Source organism: Photinus pyralis, unplaced genomic scaffold (genome assembly GCF_008802855.1).
Source record: "Photinus pyralis isolate 1611_PpyrPB1 unplaced genomic scaffold, Ppyr1.3 Ppyr1.4_LG5, whole genome shotgun sequence".
NCBI classification, from domain to species: domain Eukaryota; kingdom Metazoa; phylum Arthropoda; class Insecta; order Coleoptera; family Lampyridae; genus Photinus; species Photinus pyralis.
The window spans coordinates 40,336,595-40,359,023 of record NW_022170596.1 but is presented as its reverse complement, the minus strand read 5'-3'; the positions used below and the strand labels follow the sequence as shown (position 1 = coordinate 40,359,023).

At 34.9% G+C, this 22,429-nt stretch overlaps 1 protein-coding gene across 4 annotated transcripts; it reads right to left on the bottom strand.

The window, feature by feature from the left end:
• Positions 1-520: 520 nt before the first annotated feature.
• Positions 521-21,823, bottom strand: LOC116172807. Of its 4 annotated transcripts, XM_031490088.1 has the most exons (20): positions 21,464-21,823; positions 21,047-21,204; positions 18,231-18,424; positions 17,808-18,182; positions 16,788-16,940; positions 15,907-16,001; positions 15,444-15,859; positions 15,263-15,393; positions 15,111-15,215; positions 14,750-15,059; positions 14,566-14,660; positions 8,417-8,543; positions 8,196-8,296; positions 7,727-8,142; positions 7,448-7,678; positions 7,172-7,401; positions 6,913-7,120; positions 6,646-6,865; positions 1,573-1,741; positions 521-1,513 (listed from the first exon to the last, which is right to left on the bottom strand). In XM_031490088.1, the coding sequence occupies exons 3-20, from the start codon at positions 18,375-18,377 to the stop codon at positions 1,074-1,076; spliced, it is 3,969 nt and encodes a 1,322-aa protein (XP_031345948.1). In that variant the 5' UTR covers positions 18,378-18,424; positions 21,047-21,204; positions 21,464-21,823; the 3' UTR covers positions 521-1,073. The 4 variants fall into 4 exon arrangements, with proteins under 4 accessions (XP_031345948.1, XP_031345947.1, XP_031345949.1 ...); XM_031490087.1 differs by lacking the exon at positions 21,047-21,204; XM_031490089.1 differs by lacking the exon at positions 21,047-21,204 and having other exon boundaries at positions 8,196-8,284.
• Between the last annotated feature and the right edge of the window lie 606 nt (positions 21,824-22,429).

Sequence of the window (22,429 nt, the reverse complement as noted above, 5' to 3'; positions counted from 1 at the left end):
ACAGGTTTTCTCTGGGAAAACTTGAAACATGATCAATATTGAACATTGAACTTCTCAATTTTCCAATAAGGGGTGGGGTGTAAAGTAAACCGTCCCGTATTCAGCGGGACGATCCTGTAATGGCAAATACAATCTCGCATTCTAAAAATTGATAAATATGTCCCGCAATTAAACCAAAATGCGCCACGCGAATCCCGCAAACGAGCGTAGTGAAGCAAAGCCTTCTTCCACTAACGCGTATTTTAGCTTGACTCACTCTCATATTCCATCCCATTGGCATGACAATATGGTTCTAGAATTAGTAGGAAAACAATTTAAACTTCCCGCGCTTTTTGAGTAACAGTGACACATCAGAATACTTATGTCCCATAAACAAGTTGTGAACCAACGTATGCAAGTCAAAATTCTTTTTAAAAAAACACCAATTATATGTGTATTACCTATATACGGTAACAACTACACCATTTGAGCTGCTTGAGCCAAACAAGAAGATATGAAGATTAAATCCAACATAACCTTACTTTTTTGACATTTTTTATTTCAGGGATACCAATACATTCCCAACAATAACTAAACTTAACTTACTAAATCTTAAACAGAAATATAACTAAATGAGTGATTTAACCGGGTAAAGAAGTAATACAGCTAACGTAGTTTTCGTTTAATTACTAATAGATATATACAGCCTATGAAATATATAATACAAAAAGTTATCATTTAAACTTGTCATAAAAACCCTAAAAGTACAATTAAAATAAATACATGAGATACCTTATATCATTGTTTAGGCATGAATAAACAATGCTTATATGCTGTTTTAGGGGTTTAATAGTGGGAAATAATTAAATTACTTATTATTATTCATCATATTTGTTGAAGCTGTATAATATAAACGTTCAGTACTACACAATTATTGTATCGCTAACAAAAGTGATCGGTATCATTACACGTTCTCTAGATCTACGCTATGTACAGATTAAATTAGCTATTATACAGTATAGAAACTCAAGCTTTGTGTAAATGAAAAAAATTACTAATAAATATTTTCGTATTAACTAACGGAAAACGTTTATTTAGTCATCAGACGATTTAAATCTTTTTGTATCAATTGTGGAAAGGCTTTTGTGTCTATTTATTCGTTTTGCTTTTAAATAAGACAGAGTCTCTCGACTACTACTACTGCTACCTGTTTCGCTCATATCAGGCTTTAAAAATTGGTCAGATATTGCTTCTTCGATGAAGCCATCTCTACCTTTATTGGCAACAGGCTCTTGTTGTTCCTCTTTACGTTTGGAATTGTTTAAATTGATGCGTATTGGATTGGTAATTGGTGTCGTTACTGCTGCTGGTGATTCATCTTCTATCTGTTGCTCTGCGTGGGTTTCAGTACTGTCATTATGAGAATCACTCACTTCGCTACTGTCTTCCGGCAAATAATCCTCCTCTTCCAATTCCTCTTCAAGTTCGTCATTCATGAACTCCTCATCTTCTTCATCTCTTTGCACAAGTTTACCTAAACAGAAACATAATTGCAATTAATAGATCCAAAAGTCAAAGGGTGTAGAGATTTACCATCAAGTGTTGGAAATGATATCACTGGTAGAATATCCAAATCTTTATCATATTTCAACATAAGATCTTTTATTAATAACGAAATGTCTTCTCTTTTTTTTGTTACAACAAACTCATCAAACCAATGTGTTACTTCTTTAATTGGCACATGATAGTCCTTTATTGGGGTCTAAAAAAAATTTAACTTATCATTCCACTTAATGCCTTAAATAACCAATTTTTATTTTAATCTAAATGAGATCTTTTAGCCAACATTGTGCCTGCAATAGGTCAGTAACAATTTCTTTCACTTACAAAAGCATAAAAATACGAAACAATATCCTGTTAATTTCAGTGTCTCTCACTTTGCAAAAAATTAACAGGCATTATGGAAAGCTGATGAGAAATGCTTTGGTATCTCTTAAAACAGTGTCAGTTGACAACTCAATTATTAAAAAAGTGCAGTTCTGTAATGGATTACAAGTTAAATACAATCAATGCTGTGCTTGATTTACCATACTTCAAAATTATTCAATACCTGACATGAAAAACGAAAGTATGCTGTGCATATTTAAGTTACAAACCATACATTGGTTCTACACACTGATGATACTGTATAGGTATGCATTCATGATGTTACCACAAAAGTGTAACTAAGTTGCAAACCACAGGCCTGAGATTATAACTTGGACTACTGGTACACAGATGGCGCTGTTAAAAATTATTAAAAAAATATATAGAGTGGCCTGTTGAAGCTCAGGCAGAAGTAAAGAGATAATCAAAGCACACAAACACAGTGTGGACTGTTGTTATCGCATCATACACTAAATTGAAGCCGATTACATTTTCACTTAAAATTGTTTATTTTCACTTGACATTCCACCATTGATTCAGAAAATATTTTCCAGCTCTGTTTACATACAAATGTCACAAATAGATTTCAAAAAGTAATATACATTTATGCATTCATATTGTAGTCAATTTGTCAACCTTGTATACTGTATAAAAATGAAAATATGTTTCATCAATTGTTTCACAGAACTCCGAAGCATTGTTATACACAAATATCACTGTGGTAAAATATTTACATGATTCCATTGTTTTTCTTTTCTACAAGGTGTGGTTTACTTACAATGCTTCATCAGGCCAAACTTAAAAACAACCACACACATATTGACCTTATTATAGGTTGATCCATCTCAACTTTTTTATACTTGACAACTGGAAGTTGAACTAGAATGAAACATCGAGTGAAGAACAGAACAAATTGTACATGTCATTTTTTAACATGAAAAAAAAATTACTCAAGCAAAACATCAGCATTTTGATGGTATAAAACTAGGCGACCTAAGGTCTATGCTTAGCTTATGGAAACTCGGAATCTAACCGACTGCTGAAATTCTCGGAATTCAGGCGGTCCGTCTGAGGGTTTAAGATCTCAGCACTTGAACCTTGTAGAAGGCTGCGGTTTTTTTTATGTAATAAGTGGCGATACATATGGTGGATAACTAAGACAAAATTTTGTTGAACAATGTTTGCACTTTTCAAGTTTGTTATTTAAGATAGTTCAAAAAACTTGTAACTGCAGATATTTGTAATATTAGTAAATCTAGCAGTAGGTTTAAAAAGTAGATGGCTAAAAATTGGGCTTATGCATGCGCAACACCCTATATATCTTAACGTCAATTATTTGCATTCGTTTTCCTGATTACATTGATGTATCACAACCTAAAATCTCCATGAATCCATGGCCTACTATTTAAAAACAGTACACAAATAGGTTTTAATTTTTGGTTCTTGGCTAACATTAAAAAAAATATAGGTTATGATATATCAATGTAATTAAGACAAAGAATGCAAAAAATGACGAAATGACAAGATATGCAGGGTGTTCAAAAATTTTACTACAGCACTGGATTCTGTGTAAAAATATCTAGAATGCCAGCAAATATAAAATCAGCATACATTATAGGTACCAGTTATAAGATTTTCATTGAAAAATGGTATCTTTATCCTGAGCCAAACGTCTTAAATATTTAAAAGTTTGGCCATTATTTGGAAACACCTTGTATATGCTAAGTTGCAGTAAAAAAATGAATTTATACATTCAGCAAACACAGCACAAATGATGCTTTTAAGAAGTAACTATGCAGATATCAGTTGCACTATCATAATGGAAGCAAGTTAATACATTTCTAGTTCACATTTCTTTTTATTCAATTTTCAGATTACATTTTGAGACCAAAACCATCATTACGTGATTCAAAAAAGGAATAATACTAGAATTGTGCCTACATTGTCATTTAAGTAACAAACCACAAATCAGAATCTACAATTTGGATTAATGGTTCATAGATGGCGTTGTACGTTGTAATTTAAAAATATACAGGACGTGATAAATTAACTGCGTACGAAATCGTACGTTTACAACTATCCTAGTAAGATTAAGATTGTACATGAATTTGTATAAAATTTCAAAAATATTCCCGCGAAATTACATTTGATTCATTTGGTCACGTTGCAAACCACATAAATGAACTTACTAATTGGGCTAGTGGTGCATAGATGGCGTTATAAAAAAATGTAAAAAAATATATATGTCACCGGCAAACTGAGAAATCCGACATTTTGCAAAATGCCTAGGCATTTCGCGAAATGACGAATGCAACAGGCAAAGTGAGAAACGGAGCTGCAGTTCGCACTTTGCCTGCCTCTCTTTATAGTCCAGTCAAATTAGCGCAATTTTGGACAAATAAAAACATTAATTGGTAAAGATCTGAATTTTGGTATACACATTTATTGGGACTTTCTATTGAACATATTAAAAGTCCCTGTCAAAATCTGTTGCGCTCGAGACGCCATCTTGGAAAAACGGTACACTTTTCCAGTTTTTTGCCCATGTCTCGGCAATTATTACTGACACGAAGAAATAGTTTACATGAAAAATATAGTTTACTAAATTCCCTATAAAAAAGAGTATTTACATTTTTTTTGTATCTCCAGTACTTTAGCTGTAATCTCACGTTGAATACGTCAGAACGCGTTTAGGCCCCGTATCGTAATATTATAGGAGGCCGTCTTTTTTATGACTACATCGATAGCTGTAATAGAGCCAAAAAATGAACAGAATCGTCGTGCGATAAAGCATTCTACCAATGACATAATGTTTGATGATACATCATGTTTTTTTCAAAAAGGTAAGCGAAAATGTGTAAAAGAGTTGGAGCAACGAAATGATTTCTGAAGCTGAAGAACGCCCTTATCTGCATAAGTATAACGTGCCTGCTAGTGAGAGATATTAAAACCGACATCGTTATCAGACCTTCAGAATGACCTTGACCCTGTTCGGACACTCAGTGCTCACATTGAAGATGAAAGTTCTATTGAGAGAGAGTTTTATGAGAAACCTTACTAAACGTGTCTCATACCAAGCTTGAGTGCGACGACTTCGCATATATAAGAAATACTGGTAGAATTTTCAATGAATTTTTAATGATTTGTAAAAAGTTGTAAAAAAATATCTGCGCAACTGTTTCGAGAGCTCAGGATACTTGATTCCCTATTCGATGTCCGATTATAGCTAAAGTATTGGGCATACAGAAAAATGTTAATATGCTTTTTTATGGGCAATTTAATAAACTATATTTTTTATCTGAACTATTTTTCCGTATCAATAATTGTTGCCGATATATAGGCAAGAAACTGAAAAACTGCTCCTTTTTTCCAGGATGGTGCCTCGAGCGCAACAGATTTTGACGGGGACTTTTAGTATGTCCAATGGGGAACACTAATGAACATGTGTACCAAAATTTCAGATCTTTACCGATTAATGTTTTTATTTTTTCTTATTTGACTGGACTATTAGGGATTTCGCGAAATGCCTAAACATGCAGGCAAAGTGCGAAGGCTTCGTCATTTCCCACAGATGGCGCATACAGCGTTGCCATTGGATGGTAAACGACGCGACGATTGGGATGTTATTTAAGTACTCGCGAAATATTGCGCTCACGTTTAGACTGCATTTCATCTATAAGTATTCTGTTGAGTCAAGCTTTGGATTTACTATGGAGAATATATCAGATGGGGGAAAGTACTAACGCGACGGTTTTACGTTTGGCACCCCGTACGCGCAATCTGTGGAAAATATCCGAGCATTCTCACTTTGCCTGAACGTTTAGGCATTTTGCGAAATCCCTAAAGAGAGGCAGGAGAAGTGCGAACTCGAGTTCCATTTATCACTTTGCCTGCTGCATTGGCCATTTCGCAAAATACTTAGGGATTTTGCAAAATGCCGGATTTCGCAGTTTGCCGGTAACATATACACAGAATGGATCAATAAAGCTTGGGGAATACTTATTGCATACATAAATAACTTCATTAATAACAGGTTATACAGTTACTTTTTTGGAATACTCTGTATAAATAGGAATATCATTGCTGCAAACATGTTCATATCATTCCATTATTATGTTAACTTTAGTTTACCCGTACTTGAGCAGAGCTTCAACATTGCATCACTTTATGTTCGATGCTTGCACGTAGGACGCTCTGGTCGCGTTTGCCCTTTACGCCGCGACTGCAGCGTCGACCGCGTGTTGCCGCTCACGTAGGACACTGCGTTAGACAAGCGTATTTGAAGGCTTTCTGGCACACCTTGACGCTAGGTCACCAATTGCAAATAATTTTAGGCTAATTAAGTATTGTAATTTGTTTCAAACCACAGATTGGAATTCACAACTTTAGCTATTGGTTGATAGATGGCGCTGCAAAATTCTTGTAAAAAAAATTATAAATAGGGACAAAGGCAATGATGTACGCTCATTGCATGAAAAATAAACGCAATGGCATGTACTAAAGTGAACACAACGTAATAGTGCTATTAGTGGTGCTAATACTTATGTACTTGGCAACATAGCACCCTACAAATTGGATAAATTGATTTTGTTTACCCCATATGCATTTTAATGTGGCTAAAAGGTCGTAAATTGTGGTTTTTGTAACTTACACACTATAATATCAAGCAATTTTTTAAAGATTGAACTTGCGTAAACAAGGACCATGTTTCGAGACTACATTACTTACGCAGATACTTACTTTGAAAAAAGACTCGACATACTGTAACAAATACAGTCCACAATCTGTAAAATTAGTTTGCTGAGGAACTTTTGGGCAACTACCCTTAATAACGTCTTTATTAAAAACTTTATCAACACCCATTTTAGCCTTGTATTCACATGAAAGATAATCGCGAAGGGTTGCCACAACTCTAGCTCTACTTGCACCAGCTAGGGAATCAAATATAAGAATGCTAGCTCTAAAACATAAAGCGATTATTAATACAAATGGCACAGTACTACCTACTGCTTGATAGGTTGCCGCTTGTTGGAAATGGGCGTCTGTGACAATTGGAGTGTTTCCGATTCATCACTGTCAATATCAGAGTCCAGTTCACTTTCATCCCCTTCAGCCTCATCCTTGTCGCTAGCGTCACAATCATCAAATTCTGGAATTTTCTCCTTGCCTACAGTTGTAATTGTTACATTTCCTATGGTAGTGGTGCTTAGTTTTTCTAAAATTGATTATGAGGTAAATGGAGACGATAACAGTGGTAGGTACTTACTTTTTTTTTTCTGTTTCGGTGATACACTGATTGTATTGCCATCCCAAGTAATACAACCAGTCATACCAGGAAAGCAGACAATCGCCAAAAACCAATGACAATTCTCATTGATGGGTATTATTATGAAATCTTTTTCGAACAAATTCACACTTTTTGTCCATTTTTCAACGCGAGCGTGGCGCTTTTGTGCTGGAGTTAATACAGGATCCAGTTCGGCAGGATGGGTACGTCTGTAACAACTCAATAAGTTCCTGTTTAAAAAATACGAAGCAATACCTTGAAGCTTTCACTGGTTTGGTTGTCAGGCGCTTATAAAAGAAGGTCGAAAACACATGCACTTTCTGTTGTAGGACCTCGGGTAAATTTAAAACTAAGTATTTTAAATAAAAATCAATAATCACATCATTTAGGAACTGATCCTGTGCTAAACACAGGTAATCTTCTGTATTAATGGATAATCCTCCTTTTCCTGGGGGGTATATAAAGAGAGGCTTAATATCGTGATAGCTGGAATTGAAAGTTGTAAACGAGAAAAAGCATAACTGGAGAGCCTACCCTGAACTAGCTATAACTTTACTTAATTCCTTAGGACAAGTCTTAAGTAGAATATCATTTGCTTCGTAAGAGGTCAACTCATCAATAATCTTATTGGGTTTATTAAAATCGTAAATAGTTCTCATAATCCCTTTAGTGGCCTCAGGAACAATGTCAAGAAGGAGAGTAATTCTTTTGAAAGACTCCTCAGATGATAAGGGATCAAAATATCGATCACCACCCTCGACCATTCCCAATTCTTCTCTAATGTACTCCCCGACCATTTCGTCAACATAATAAAAAACAACAGGCAACGATTTGTTAAAATTAACTAAAACTTTTACTACATTCTTCTTCTCTATCACCAATTTTTTGACAGTATTAGGATCGTTAGGAACTGGTACGCGTAAAACCAGTTCTTGAGATTTAAGAAGGACCTAAGAGGACAGAGAAACTTAATGAAAAAGGGCGAATCCCACTTTGCACTTACCTCTCCAGATGGAAAACATTTATAAGAACCGATCCTGATCGTTCTACAACTCAGTGTTGTGATCAAATTCTGATTATCTGCATTATCATCTTTACCGCCACCTGAAAATGTGAACACACTTAACCCGGAAGGGAATGCTAGAAAGGTGTCAGTAGCTTTCTTTCTCTTTTTTTTTTCTGACAAATCAAATAAATACAATGGAGCTATTTGTAAACCCTTACCTTTAACTGCATATGAAGGTTCATTCTCAGATGTATTCTGCTTAATATCGTTTGTGGATGGCTCTTTTTTAATAGCACTTAAAGTAACAGACGAGTTATTGAGCTTCCTAATAATTTCATCAGTCTCCTGGAAATAATAAAAAAATGTTAGCATGCCTATAGAAATGCTAAATTTCTTTCTCCCTACGCCAAAATCTTTACACCTAATAACATTTTCATTTTTGCAAATCATTTTTGAAGCCCTTTGATGACACCTTAGACGTTTATCTCAACCATGTTAATCCTTTAGTTTAATTATTTTGTGTTTATCTATATGTATACAGTGTGTCCAATATGATGTCTATCAAGGGGATCTCGGAAACCAGACAAGGTACGATGATAGTCAGATTAAGGAAAAGATGCGAAATTACACAGTTATCGCCATGCTGTAAAGAATACCAGAAAATTTCGAAGATATGCCAGAAAAACCGAAATTTGCGGATTTTGTTTTTATTTTATTCGTCATGGTAACATCTTCTCATTGCCACTTTTTGAGTTGTCCAAGACAACATGGAGAGATCTTTAATACGTTTCGTTTCGATTTTATTTTTTTATATGCCCCGTAAAAAACGTACATACTGTATTGAGTAGCATTTTTTATTACGAATGTACGAATTACGATGTAAGTATAGTACACAAAAAAAAAAGTTCGAAATGGAAACTGTTTGTTTCAACAGGATGGTGCACCCGCGCACAACGCCCCAATCATGCGAGAATACCTATCAAAATTTGTCGATAGGTATTCTCTAACGATTAAGGTGTTGTGCACAGATGCACTATTCTATTGAAACCAACAGTTTGCAACCTTTGTTTCTTTTTGTGTGCCGTATATCATTGTATTAGTAATAAAAATCAATACAGCGTGTACTTTTTTTTACAGGCCATATAAGAGAATAAAGTTGATGATGATTTCTCCGAAACGAAACGTTGTATCTCAATGGTGTCTTGTAGAGCTCAAAAAGTGGAAATGAAAAAGTGATTTTTATTTTGTTCTATTTGTTCAAACATCGGAAAAAAATGAAAACCAAATCGGGAAATTCTGGTTTTTCTGGCATATCTTCTGAAGTAATCGGAATTTTCTGGCTTTCTTTAAAGGATGTCAATAACTGCTTAAATGCGCAACTTTTTCCTAATTTGACCATCATCATATCTTCTATGGTTTCGGAAATCCCCATGCTAGACACAGTAATATTGGCATATTACATAAATATTTCAGAACTAAGTTATTACATTTTTAATTTTATGAGTTTTGAAAAATTTTAATTAGAATTTTTGCAACAGTTTACGCTTAAATTACACGTGCCAATTTTAGGTCAATTTTAAATACTTAAATTAAAACAATAATTGAAAGTGTTTACATTTGTCAATTTATTTTTTATAATATATTTTGTGTTACCAACCCAAATGTATGGTTTGTCCACCTGTGCATAACAAAATTCCTCCTGAAAAAGAACTTGATGACAGTAATTTGTGACACAAACAGTAACTAAAAGTTACCAAAAAATTGATAGAATGTATTTTACTTTTTATCAATTTTGTTTTCTTAAAATCGACCAATTCACTAGTAGTGGTACAGACAGACAGACGGATAAAGGGTAGTAGTGCAGCGGAGAGCCGGCGCTAACTCGCTTATTTGAGGTAGTTTTTTTTTTCGGAGTAGAAAGAATTGGGACCCACACCATTTTGTTCAGAAATGTTTGAACCTTCAGAATCTCGCTTTACAACATTTTCCCGTGGTCCTGACAAAAGTTATAGGCCGCTAAAGTTGAAATTTACTCATTTTCGCGGGCGCGACTAGACCACCGAAAGTATTTATTTTCTCAAGGCCGCTTTACATACTGCAATTCTTTGTGCAATACAGTTGCAGCAAGTTTAATTGCAAAAATACTGTACATGCAATAATTATTGCACTTTGGTTTTACACGCGGCAATTTTCTTTTTGCAATAGTTTGTTACCAACATTCGCATTTAAAATTGAACTAAAAGCTTTATCTATTCAAAATTCATCAGGTGTTGTTATAATTCTGAATGCGTTTTGAGTAAAAATGAATAGACACTTTAATCGAAAAAAGGCAGTCGCAGCTTCAATTTGTGTAGTAATAGTAAAACAAAGTCTAGTTTCAACGTTTGGGAATTCTAGAACCTGGCGTTGTCAATACTTTCCCCCAAAATATCACGTGCAAGTGCAATAAAAATCGCGCGCGACCGCTAACCTGCAATTGCAAGTGAATTGCCAAAATGAATCAGCTGTTTCTCAAACGCGCATGCTTCTGGGCAAGTTTTATTGCGTATTGCATGGTCTTGCATGAAGAATTGCAGTATGTAAAGCGGCCTTCAGCAACTAAGCGATATACATCAATCATTCCTTTTGTAAAATGAAAGTACATTTATAGCAGAATCTAAAGCATTCAATTTACCTACCTTGTTATGCACAGTTTTTAGAAAAATGACCGTCAACTTCCAAAATTCGTGTAGCAGATGAAAGGTGCGCACTTTGAACTCTCATAACTTTTTATTTCACGATATCGATTTCCAATATTTATAGCTCATTCGATGCTCCAAAGCATTGTGATTATTTTATTTTCTATAACATTACCGTGAATTTTTCACTTATAATTGCACAAGAGGTTTGTATTTTACCGAGTAAATTTGGGTTGTTTAGGTAATGAAAATCTGTTGCCTAGCAATTAGACGAGAAAAACTGTCAACTAATAAAAATGCGACACCGCAGGTGGAGCATTTTTAGGTTGACAGTTTTTCGAGTTCAATTGCTAAAAGGCAACAGATTTGAATTGCAACAACACAAATTTACTCGGTTTAAATACAAACCTCGAGTGTAATTCGGCAGGACAATTTAACGAACAAGAAATTCACATAACTAATCAATTACTGACAGACGTCAAACTAGTCATATGGGAAAGGATAATGCGATAATTGGTTCGAAAATGAATAAGTGAAAAAACCACTAGTGCATTTGTCGCTGGAAAAGTTGCAGGTAACTTTTGCCGCTGTCAAAGTGACAATTTCACTGCGGCTTATGCGATTTTTTATACATGAGTTGAATTGAATTTTTCATAATAAAAAAGTTACGGTCATTTAAGTAAAAACCTACCGACCTCGCCGAGTCGGTAATCGCGAGTGAGACGGAGAGGGAAGAATAGTCAGCAGCGTTCGCTAAACAAGGAGCGATGCGTAAGAGATTTTACTTTACTAAGAAATTTCTCTCCGAATACCAAAACTAGCTATTTAGGCCGTTTAGTTTACAAACGCATTCCGCCGAGTTGCATTGTAAAATCTCAAACAATTCATTAACTCCATGTATCTCAGTTCTTTGGTGAAATATATAGGTACAAATAGGTACCTTTCTCTGTAAATTTTGGGGGTTACTCCACATTAGGTATCTCTTGTGCTGTGCAAGATCAGCAGTAACAACGGTATGATTTTGTCCCAAAGATTCAGGCTTGTTTTTTGATTTCACTAGACGATGGTTAGGATGGTATTGTAGCTCGCTGGTGGAGAATTCAAAAACGGCATAGGTATATTATATTGAATGGTAGATACCGGAACTTACTTAGGAGGATTATCAGCAGGTACTTAGGCTGTTAAAGTCAGTTATCTGGTCGTTATCTAGTGATAGGTAAACCTGGTGGTCAATCATTTCTAGACATGCCGTCTGCATGATCTCGAATTTAAACTTAACTTAAATAATTTAAATATGTAGTCATCTCAATAGTTTCAAAACTTTTATAAGTTTATTTTTTCCCTCCGGTTCTTTTGAAATGTGTTAAATTCAACTTTCAACTTTTAATGTAATAATTCAACCCTCCGGTTGGTTGTCTTAACAAGGCTTGATAATAATTCGTTTTGAAACTTAGGACAACCTTTCCGGTTTAACCACCCTTCAGGTTTTTTCACTTGGCTTCGGCCAGTTAATAATTAAAAAACAACATGTTCGTCTTATTCGTCTTCAACGTTTGTAACTTACCGTTTTCCTGTTAAATTTCACATCGCCTGATGATGGCAGTACGCCGAAACTATAGTCGCTTTTATTTTTAAAAAACTTCAACGAATAAAAACTATATGGGGAAGGTTTAGAGAGTTTTGATCACACAATATATTTCAACCCCCATTTCGAGGAACGATGGATCCAACCCCAAAAAAAAATCCATGTATTCGTTTAGGAGCCACCCTCAAAAAAGTGGTAAAGTTTCTTTTTTTCTCAGCAACAGTTACAGAGACTGGTGGTAAGTCTTTGAATAGGTTTTGCTGTATGCCCTTTCCGGTTTTGCAAATAATTTTTCAAAATTCCTACCACAAAAGGGCACACCCCTCAATAGGGGTGCGAAAAAATGTTGATTTCGACGAAATTTGGTATCTGGTGGTTTTTGAATCTGAAATTAGTTTTTGAAAATTCGAAAAAAATAATTCCACTGCAATTCTTGGCCGGACAACGAAAATTGACAAAATTCCACGAAGTTTGTTGTGTAGGTACATACGGTACAAAATTGTTGAACAGTTTTTCTTAAGGTCATTTTTCAAACAAAAGTTACACTCATTTGCAAATTGGTCTTTCGGGTCAGAAAATGTTCTCCGACAGTGGCATAACAAGTACAGTAAACGTCAATATTACATGTTCTGCTAAGGGTGTCTACCTACATTTCACAAAAATTTGTCAAATAAAAAATGATAATTTTATCACAGCGAGCATTAATAACTTCGACATCAATGAGGAAACAGTCACAGAATAAGAATAAGTAGGCCATATTCTGTGAAAACAGACGAAAAAAATTCAACGCACAGTCCTTTTTCAAAAGCGAGATACATCGGCAGAAGAAATCCAAATTCCTCGTTTACCTATCACTAGATAACGACCAGATAACTGACTTTAACAGCCTAAGTACATGCTGATAATCCTAAGTAAGTTCCGGTATCTACCATTCAATATAATATACCTATGCCGTTTTTGAATTCTCCACCAGCGAGCTACAATACCATCCTAACCATCGTCTAGTGAAATCAAAAAACAAGCCTGAATCTTTGGGACAAAATCATACCGTTGTTACTGCTGATCTTGCAATATACAGCACAGCACAAGAGATACCTGATGTGGAGTAACCCCCAAAATTTACAGGGAAAGGTACCTATTTGTACCTATATATTTCACCAAAGAACTGAGATACATGGAGTTAATGAATTGTTTGAGATTTTACAATGCAACTCGGCGGAATGCATTTGTAAACTAAACGGCCTAAATAGCTAGTTTTGGTATTCGGAGAGAAATTTCTTAGTAAAGTAAAATCTCTTACGCATCGCTCCTTGTTTAGCGAACGCTGCTGACTATCCTTCCCTCTCCGTCTCACTCGCGATTACCGACTCGGCGAGGTCGGTAGGTTTTTACTTAAATGACCGTAACTTTTTTATTATGAAAAATTCACGGTAATGTTATAGAAAATAAAATAATCACAATGCTTTGGAGCATCGAATGAGCTATAAATATTGGAAATCGATATCGTGAAATAAAAAGTTATGAGAGTTCAAAGTGCGCACTTTTCATCTGCTACACGAATTTTGGAAGTCATTTTTCTAAAAACTGTGCATAACAAGGTAGGTAAATATGAATGCTTTAGATTCTGCTATAAATGTACTTTCATTTTACAAAAGGAAATATTGATGTATATCGCTTAGTTGCTGAGAAAATAAATACTTTCGGTGGTCTAGTCGCGCGCGCGAAAATGAGTAAATTTCAACTTTAGCGGCCTATAACTTTTGTCAGGACCACGGGAAAATGTCGTAAAGCGAGATTCTGAAGGTTCAAACATTTCTGAACAAAATGGTGTGGGTCCCAATTCTTTCTACTCCGAAAAAATTTTTTGAACGATTTCGCGGCTCTCTCCGCTGCACTATAGATAAAACACGGGATTTAGTATGAAAAATAGCAAACGTCTTCTTAAATTATCTTTTTACATTCTTATTTTTTGAAATAATAAAATTTGACGTCTTAGCTGGTGTTAAAGTGATGACACCTAGGCATTTGATAAAGTAGGAATATTTATTTATTGTTTTAATTTTTATTATGCAAAAGCACTGCAAAGTAAAATAGGTGTACTTACAGAAACCGAGGTGCTTTGACTCTCCTCATCATCAGAGCTGAGAGTAAGGACCACAGGCTCAGGATCAATCACTTTAGATTTTTTCTTTCTGTTTGCTGCAATTATAAAGAAGATATCACCATTATTTTAAGGTAAACAATCAAGATACAAGGAGAAAGGAAAGGTAAACTCACAGCCTACTTACCAGAGGTTTTTGGGGATAACTTCTTTTCATGCACATGAGGTAGGGTTTTCAAAACATCTGGTTTTTTACCATTGGCCCCAATACTATTTAAAGCTGGTCGGGTTTTTACGTCATCCGGCAGCTTATATCTACACCTTAAACATCGGCGGAAGTTCTCCGATGTATAACCACAATGATTGCACACGGCGAGTAAACCAGGAATATAATGGGGTGCCTCTAAATCTGGCGATTCGGGACTCGACGATTTGTGTTGCTCCTCGCTCGAGTCTACTTTTGGAATTTGTTCTTGCACCTCGCCTTCTTGAGATAACTAAACCAAATCAACATGAAATGCAAAAGAAATTCGTCAATGAAATCTTACATTGCCCTCTTGGCCTTGAGCTCCAACAACCACTACATAATTGATTCCGCAATTGTTAGTTTCGGTACATTCAATTTTAGTGTCGGGATGAAAAGGTACACCCACCTACAAATAAAATAAGTGTATAGTGCTTAAATGAAAATTCGGCTCACTTGTTCCAAAATTTCTTGAATGGTACAAGCTTCTTTGGGCAGGGTGAACGTAATTAATCTCTGCTCCCCGTTTTCTAACATCACCAGCATGCGAATCGAATCCGAATACTCTTCGCCGACAGGTGTGCTGTCTGTAAAAAAAAGACTAGAATAAAAAGACGCATTGGCCCGAATAACCCACCGATGATTTGCTGAATTTGGCTAGACGCGATGTAGGCAGGTAATGGAGTTCGCTGGTGCAACTGATGTTGGGAAGGTGGTTGGATTAAGTACTGAGGTTGCACATATTGCGCCTGATGGATTTGGTGTTGTATTGGTTGTTGCTGTTGTAACACTTGAGGATGTTGCTTAATCGCAGGTTGAGGTTGCATAACCGCGTGAATTTGATGGGGGGCAAACTGTTTCTGTTGATTTTGATTGATATGCTTCAACTGTTGCGTCAAAAATCTTTGCGGTGTGGCATCTGGTGTGCTATATGATACTGTATTATTGGGTGCAGACATATTCCTACGTGCTTTACTTCTACCACCTCTCGTGCCGCGAGGCGATTTTAAATGTTGGCTCGATTTAAATTTATTTAAAACAGATTTTTCTAAACTGTAAAAAAATATTTTACATTGATATAAACAATGTCGGAAGGTTACCTCTCTGGGGTTGCCGTCCTAGGTTTTTGATATTCTGTTAGGTTCACAATTTGACCATCACGTAATGTAACAGTTGGGTGGTTAACGGTTTCGTTCTGGAACAAGACACACATATTAATATTTTGTTGTGCTTTCAAAAATCAGTCACAAAATCTTGTTGCATATAAATTCAATAAAACATGTATGGAACGGACAAATAAGACTGGCTATATTTCAGAGAGAGCTCTGAGCAGAGAAACAAAAATCTCCCTTATCCGTTTTGTAGTCAGTCTCACCTCCACAACAGTAATTCGTTCCTTATCTGTGGGCTCCATTTATATAAACAAATTGCTCTATATTTATTATTCTCTGAAATACACCTATTCTTATTTGGTCATGAAATACAGTTGCAATAACTACACAAAATCAAAATGAAAACTAGAAATAATTATCGAACTTATGATCCACCACCATAACTGCCGCTTTTTATATATTTTGTAAAACAAGACATCAGAATAATCAAAATTGCAATACACACATCAATTCACGAAATCTAAAAAGATTTATTATTGCTACAAATAACTTCACAATCCACTTTATAATAATAGAGAAGAACAAGCTATTCCTAAGAAATTTTGCTTCCGCTGCATGCATATGTGGCTGGTATTCTTGTGCCCTTTCAAAATGAAGCTAAGCTAAAACAAGTAGATACAACACCACTGAATTGGAGAATCTAGCAAGCATTACGTTCGTTGAACATCTACATAAAGCACAACGACGAAGAAAATTGTTGCAGTAGAAGATAATGTTCACCAGCACCTAGGCCTACTATGCTTGTGCTATCTATGTCATATGATGCATGGTTTCATGAAAGCGATGCAATAGATACCAAATCTTTCTACCTGAGATGGTATCTGAATCTGATGTTGAGGTGTTACATTTCGAGGATTTTGTTGATTTTGTGGAAGTTGAAGTGATGGTCTAGGCGGTTGCTGTACCACTTGAGGTCTTTGCGACACAAGTGAAAGATGAGTTTGGTGATTTGGCGCTCTTACCTGAAAACGTTATTACTTAGTACTATGTTAACAGACATAATGACATCGATTTGCCTGTAAGTTTTCCCACTTTTTAATCAAACACGCCTCTAATTATAATAAGATAAAATCAACCCTCTCTCATTTGTTTACCAAGTGCAATACATTTTTTAGCAAACTTAATTGAAACAAACACATTGCAAATGGGTAGCCGAAAAAAATTAAGGAAGACTACCCTAAATTTACAACTAATGTAATTAATATTTTTATCTGCTTCTGGAGAGAGCGCATGCGCACTCTCTTACACTCAATGCCTACACCACGATAGCTGTTACGCTGCGTCGTTCTCCTTCACATGGGACAATATACACATATCTCTCCCTCACGCTACTTAAAATTACGACAACTGTTTCGTGTGAAAGGACGCGGCGTTAACAGCCGCTCGTAGTGTACGCATAGATGTAAGAGAGTGCGCATGCGTTCTTTCCATGTGATAGAAGCAGACAGAAATTTTAATAAACTGTACTTGACTTAATTTTTTTAACCAAACCATTTCCAATGTATTTGTTTACATATCACGATTGCTAAAAAATGTATTTCACTCAGTAAACAGATGGGGGAACGTTGACCTTATGTGGGTTCTTACGCTGTAAGAAAGCAATTGATTTTTGTTTCAGACATGAACTACAAAAAACATTGGCACAATTGGTATTGGTTAGTTTTTTTGAAATAGTTCCAACCACACAGAGCAACAATAACGTTAAAAAAAAGGATTTTTCTATTTTGATATTATTGTTGAGTTTGTTCAATTGAACGCTTATCATATTTTTACATCATTCCATTTATTTTATAAAAATACATGCTATTTTACCTCAGCATAATACTTACTTGTACCAAATTGTGTCTAATGGGAACTTGAGGTGCTCTGGGTTGTTGAATTTGATGTAATGGCGGTGGAGGTCGTACTGCAACATTAGACTTAGGAGAATTATTTGTAATTGTTAACTCATTATGTATCGTTGATTGTAGTTGATGATTTAAAACTATAGGCGGCGTAGGTTGCGGAATCTGCTGATTAACTTGAACTTGTCTCGAGCTATCCACTTCCTCCATATAATAAACAGGTTGATTTTGACTTTGATAATCTCCAGAAGTTTCCTGTACCAAATATTGGGGATTTTGATACGTCACCGCCGATTGATCTACAATTACATGCTGCGGTGGATTCTCTATTACCATAACTTGGTCAGAAGATACTAAGATCTGAAAACGAATTCGTTTGGGCAACCCTACGTGAGTGAAGGTAATTACCTGTTGGGTTTGAAACTGCTGCTGCTGATCTTCAGGGCTTATTACGTACTGAACTGTTTGATTTTCGATAATGTTCGGATAATACTGCCTCAAATTTTCTACTGTAGTTTTCTCATTTTGACTCAACACCTGGTAATATTGAGCCATATTTTGAATGGTACCCCGCTTGCAATAAGCGAATCATAATTTATAATCTAAAATAGAAAAGCTTTCTATTGAACATGTTGTACATGTACATTGTTAAACTTCATACTATGTGATATGCATATTTTGAGACTTTTATGTTACACCCTATAATAATCACAACACTGGTAGAATATCCACTTCTATGAAGTTTTATAAAAACTTACCTTTAATTGGTTGGTAATTACCAACAAATTCAGTTAGTTTAATCGCTAAGAAGTAAATTTTATGAAAGAAAATTGTCACTGGCTTGGGTATTCTTCATATAAGTACCCTGTGAGGGGTCCTCTACAAGGGTGGTAATGTGATACGAACTCTCAGAAATGTTTTCGAATGTTTAACAAATTTTGGAGGAGGGCAAGAAATTTTAGAAACGCACAGAAGCAAAATGCAGTTCCTTCCCACAAGGAAAGAAATGATTTGCCACTCATGGAATGAAACCTATAATAATTTTTTCTACAACTGTCAAAAAAACCTGTCATTTTCTGACGAATTTCGAAGCGCGAAGTACTAGATTTTTAAACGGTTAATTAATAAGTAAGGTTGCCCTTGACAACGTGCGCGAAATGGTCAACAGTGAAAAAAAGTATTTCGCGCACGTGACAAAGTTGAACTTAAACAGCAAATTTAATTAACAATCGGTTCAGTTGTAGAAAAAATATTGTATATAACGCTAGCGCGAAGTTATTTCGCGCATTTGACTGATATTTTAACTCGGCTTCGCCTCGTCAAAATACCTTCAGTCTCAATGCGCGAAATTGAACTTCGCGCTCTTGTTATATAAATAACTATTTCCTTTTTGTCCATGATTTTGCAATTTTCTTGGGCAAAAATCATAATTTTTGTAGTTTCGGTAGTTCCATTTGAGTAAAGCGAACAAACTAAAAAATATACATTCCAAACAAAATTACACTTGCGGCAATTCAAAAATAGAATAGAATAAGAAAATTCTTTCTGTCACTCTTTTATTAGAAAATGAAACAAAAAATTGATATAATGAAGTAATAACAATAAAAACAAATCTAAAAAAATATTTGTACAAAATTAAAATTTGTTAATCTTATAACTTTATAAGCGAGTTGTGGTGGCGTGGTGCATGGAGGCGAGTAACTACTGATTTTCGTTTTGAATCTGCTTCATTACGACTCGCATCCGCGCATGTTTGCTTATTTTGAACTCAGTAATGAAAAGCTTGTGAAATTTTACTATCGGACATCTATCAATTAAAGTAAAAATAGGTTAGAGTAGGTCTCTTGGGTCTATGATGGTAGGGATGATACATGCTTTAGTTCAAAATTAGGGGGACCCATTCTAAATTCTGAATGTCGAGGTCAAGGTCACCCATTTACCCTCTTAGAATTCTACAACCTTTATATGACACTGTTTTTAAAAAAACTAAGGTTTCAAAATTAGTATATTATGGAATGCAAGTATGTCCAAAAACATTTTTTTGGAAGCTACACCTCCAAAAGACAAGGTAGATTTCCAAAATTGCTTTGGTAACCCAGTGTTTTTCAACATAGAAATACTGAATTTAAATTACACAAAAAAATTACAGCAGCAATTCTTGACCGGATACAAGATATGACAAACATTTCATGAAATTTACTGGGTACGCTCTTTATGTACTAAAGAGCAAAGATATCACGGACTTGTTGACTCTTTTGGTAATTTTGAAAATATCAGAAATGCATTGGAAATTAAATTTTACAAACTTGGGAATTGTTTTGAAAATGCCAAACCAAATGATTAAGAAATGTTTGAAAATGTACAGAAAATATTTTGAAAACGTTTTAGGGAATTTTGGAAATGTACAGTTAATTTAAACAAATGTAGAAATATTTTGCAAGTGTTGATAATTGTGGAAATCTCAAGTGGAAATGTTTAGAAATTTTGGAAACGGATATGAAAAATTAACAAATGTGGAAATAGTTTTGAAAATGTGTAACAAATGTTTCGAAAGTATCAAACGTTTGTTTGTTTAGAAATGTCATTTTGCGGAAATCTTAAATGTTGAGGATATTTTGAAAATGTGCAGGAATTTTAAAAAGATTTTTGGAAAATTTAGAGAAGTGGTATGTCTCAAAATAAAAAACAATTTTTTAAATATTTCTTAGTTCTAATTTGAATATGGGTAGGTATTGGAAATGTACAAATTAAAGAAAATTGTTTGATTGTACCTAAATAAAATGCCAGTTTCATTTTCCGTTCCCCCTGAAAAAATAATTGTGCAGAAATCGAGGCAGAAATGAATACTCAAAGATCGGGTAAAGAAGCAGTGTGGAAAGTATACAACCTTCCTATCTACCTATAGCTTACCAAATCAATTTTTCAACTCGATTTCATCAGAACTACGATCATAAAACAAATATGGGAAGACCAACCTGAAAAATCTGTAAAACAACCCCAATGTGACTGATGGCGATTGTTATTTATCATCAATAAATTTGGTTTTGTTTCAGGTATTTGCCGACAGAGAACCTAAGAGACCAACTTTGACATTTCAGAAATTGAAAGATTGGCACAAAGTTTCTGATCAGAAGTAAACATTAAATTTGTAACATTCCATTCTCAATTCCATTTATACCTTTTCAATTTAATCAAGTAATGGAAAGTACCTAAATATGACTTACCTTACCGACAATTCCTCTCTTTGTCACGATAGATGTAAATTGTAAAAACGTGCAACGACCGTGGAACGTGTTAGGTCCTTTTGTAAAGCAACAAAAGTAGTTACACGATTGTTCAGTTTTGAACAGTGGAGTCTGTGAAGTGATCATCTACCAAAACACTGAAAAACGTTGAAAACACAAGCGGTTGAAGTTGCAGATTGAGGTGATTTGCAACAAAAGACAGCTTCAATTGAAGCAATAAATGCTACAAGTACAATCTAACCTTATAAAGAGGTACACATTGCGAATATTTCTTTGTGTAACAATAGACTCCCCTACATACGTTAGTAAATAAGTCCTAAGTAGCACAATAACTTAAATATTGTTAAAACTAACACTGATGTACAAGGAAATAGTAATTGTGTAATATAGACATACCTTGCACACTAGACGGATTCCACATTTCTACATCAACTTCATTAACTGTAATTACCAAAAAATAACTCTAATTAAACGTCAATTTAATACAAATAATTTTTTTTCCACTCAAAATACTCAACGTTTCTTCAGCTGTAAATATGGCGTGTAAGCGATTCTTCACTAGAAATGTCAGCCATTGAACAAACGGTGCCGAAAGTCAGTGGTGACGCATGTGCAAGGGGAAACTTTTAAATCCAAAATACGCTTTAAAAACGGCTTTCTTACAACAATCGCACTTGCTTCAAAGAATTTTAACCAAAATCAATTACATACAAAACAATAAAGGTCTAATTAAATGAAATTAACTCGAATGGAAGTCGCAAAATCACGACGCGTCTATCTGCGTATTACACCGATTTTACAGTAATAGCGAACGAATGCCGCTAAACTTCGATTTCCTTTTGCATTTCGAAATATGAAAAACACCCAACTTAGGTCGAATTGTTAGAGATTTTCCAAACTGTGTACATTTTCGTGGTATTGAAACAAGAACCCCACCGGGATCAGGTAATTTGTATCCTACGCCACTGAATTTTGTTTGATTATAAATGAGGTTAGGTTTCGTTCAAATTGTAATTTTTAATCGCGAAAATTGGCGAAATTACGCCTTAATTTGGGACAAAATTGGCGCACGGTGTATATTACATGATTTAGCACCGTTTCCAACTATTTAATTTCCAAATTAATATAAATTATCGCTTATTACTTTTAGGTTAACATATAATGCAGTGTAGCAAAATGCAACGTTGCCATTTACGGGTTTCATTGAACTCTGCGTTTGTAATAATTAGTTTCAATTAATTTAGATCTGTTTTACTTCTGAAATTAAATACAAAACAACACGTTTCACGTTAAATACAGTTAACAGTGTCTGATTATAAGCTTAAGACCTTTTTAATTGGTTTTAATATTGAAGGTTAACAA

Bases quoted from the DNA above. Each gene is read 5' to 3' on its own strand.
- LOC116172807 (XM_031490088.1), bottom strand. From the start codon at position 18,377: ATGGCTCAATATTACCAGGTGTTGAGTCAAAATGAGAAAACTACAGTA. The intron at 18,183-18,230 runs GTAATTACCTTC...ATTCGTTTTCAG, and splicing joins AGCAGTTTCAAACCCAACAG to ATCTTAGTATCTTCTGACCA. The intron at 6,866-6,912 runs GTAGGTAGTACT...TTTATGTTTTAG, and splicing joins AAGCGGCAACCTATCAAGCA to AGCTAGCATTCTTATATTTG.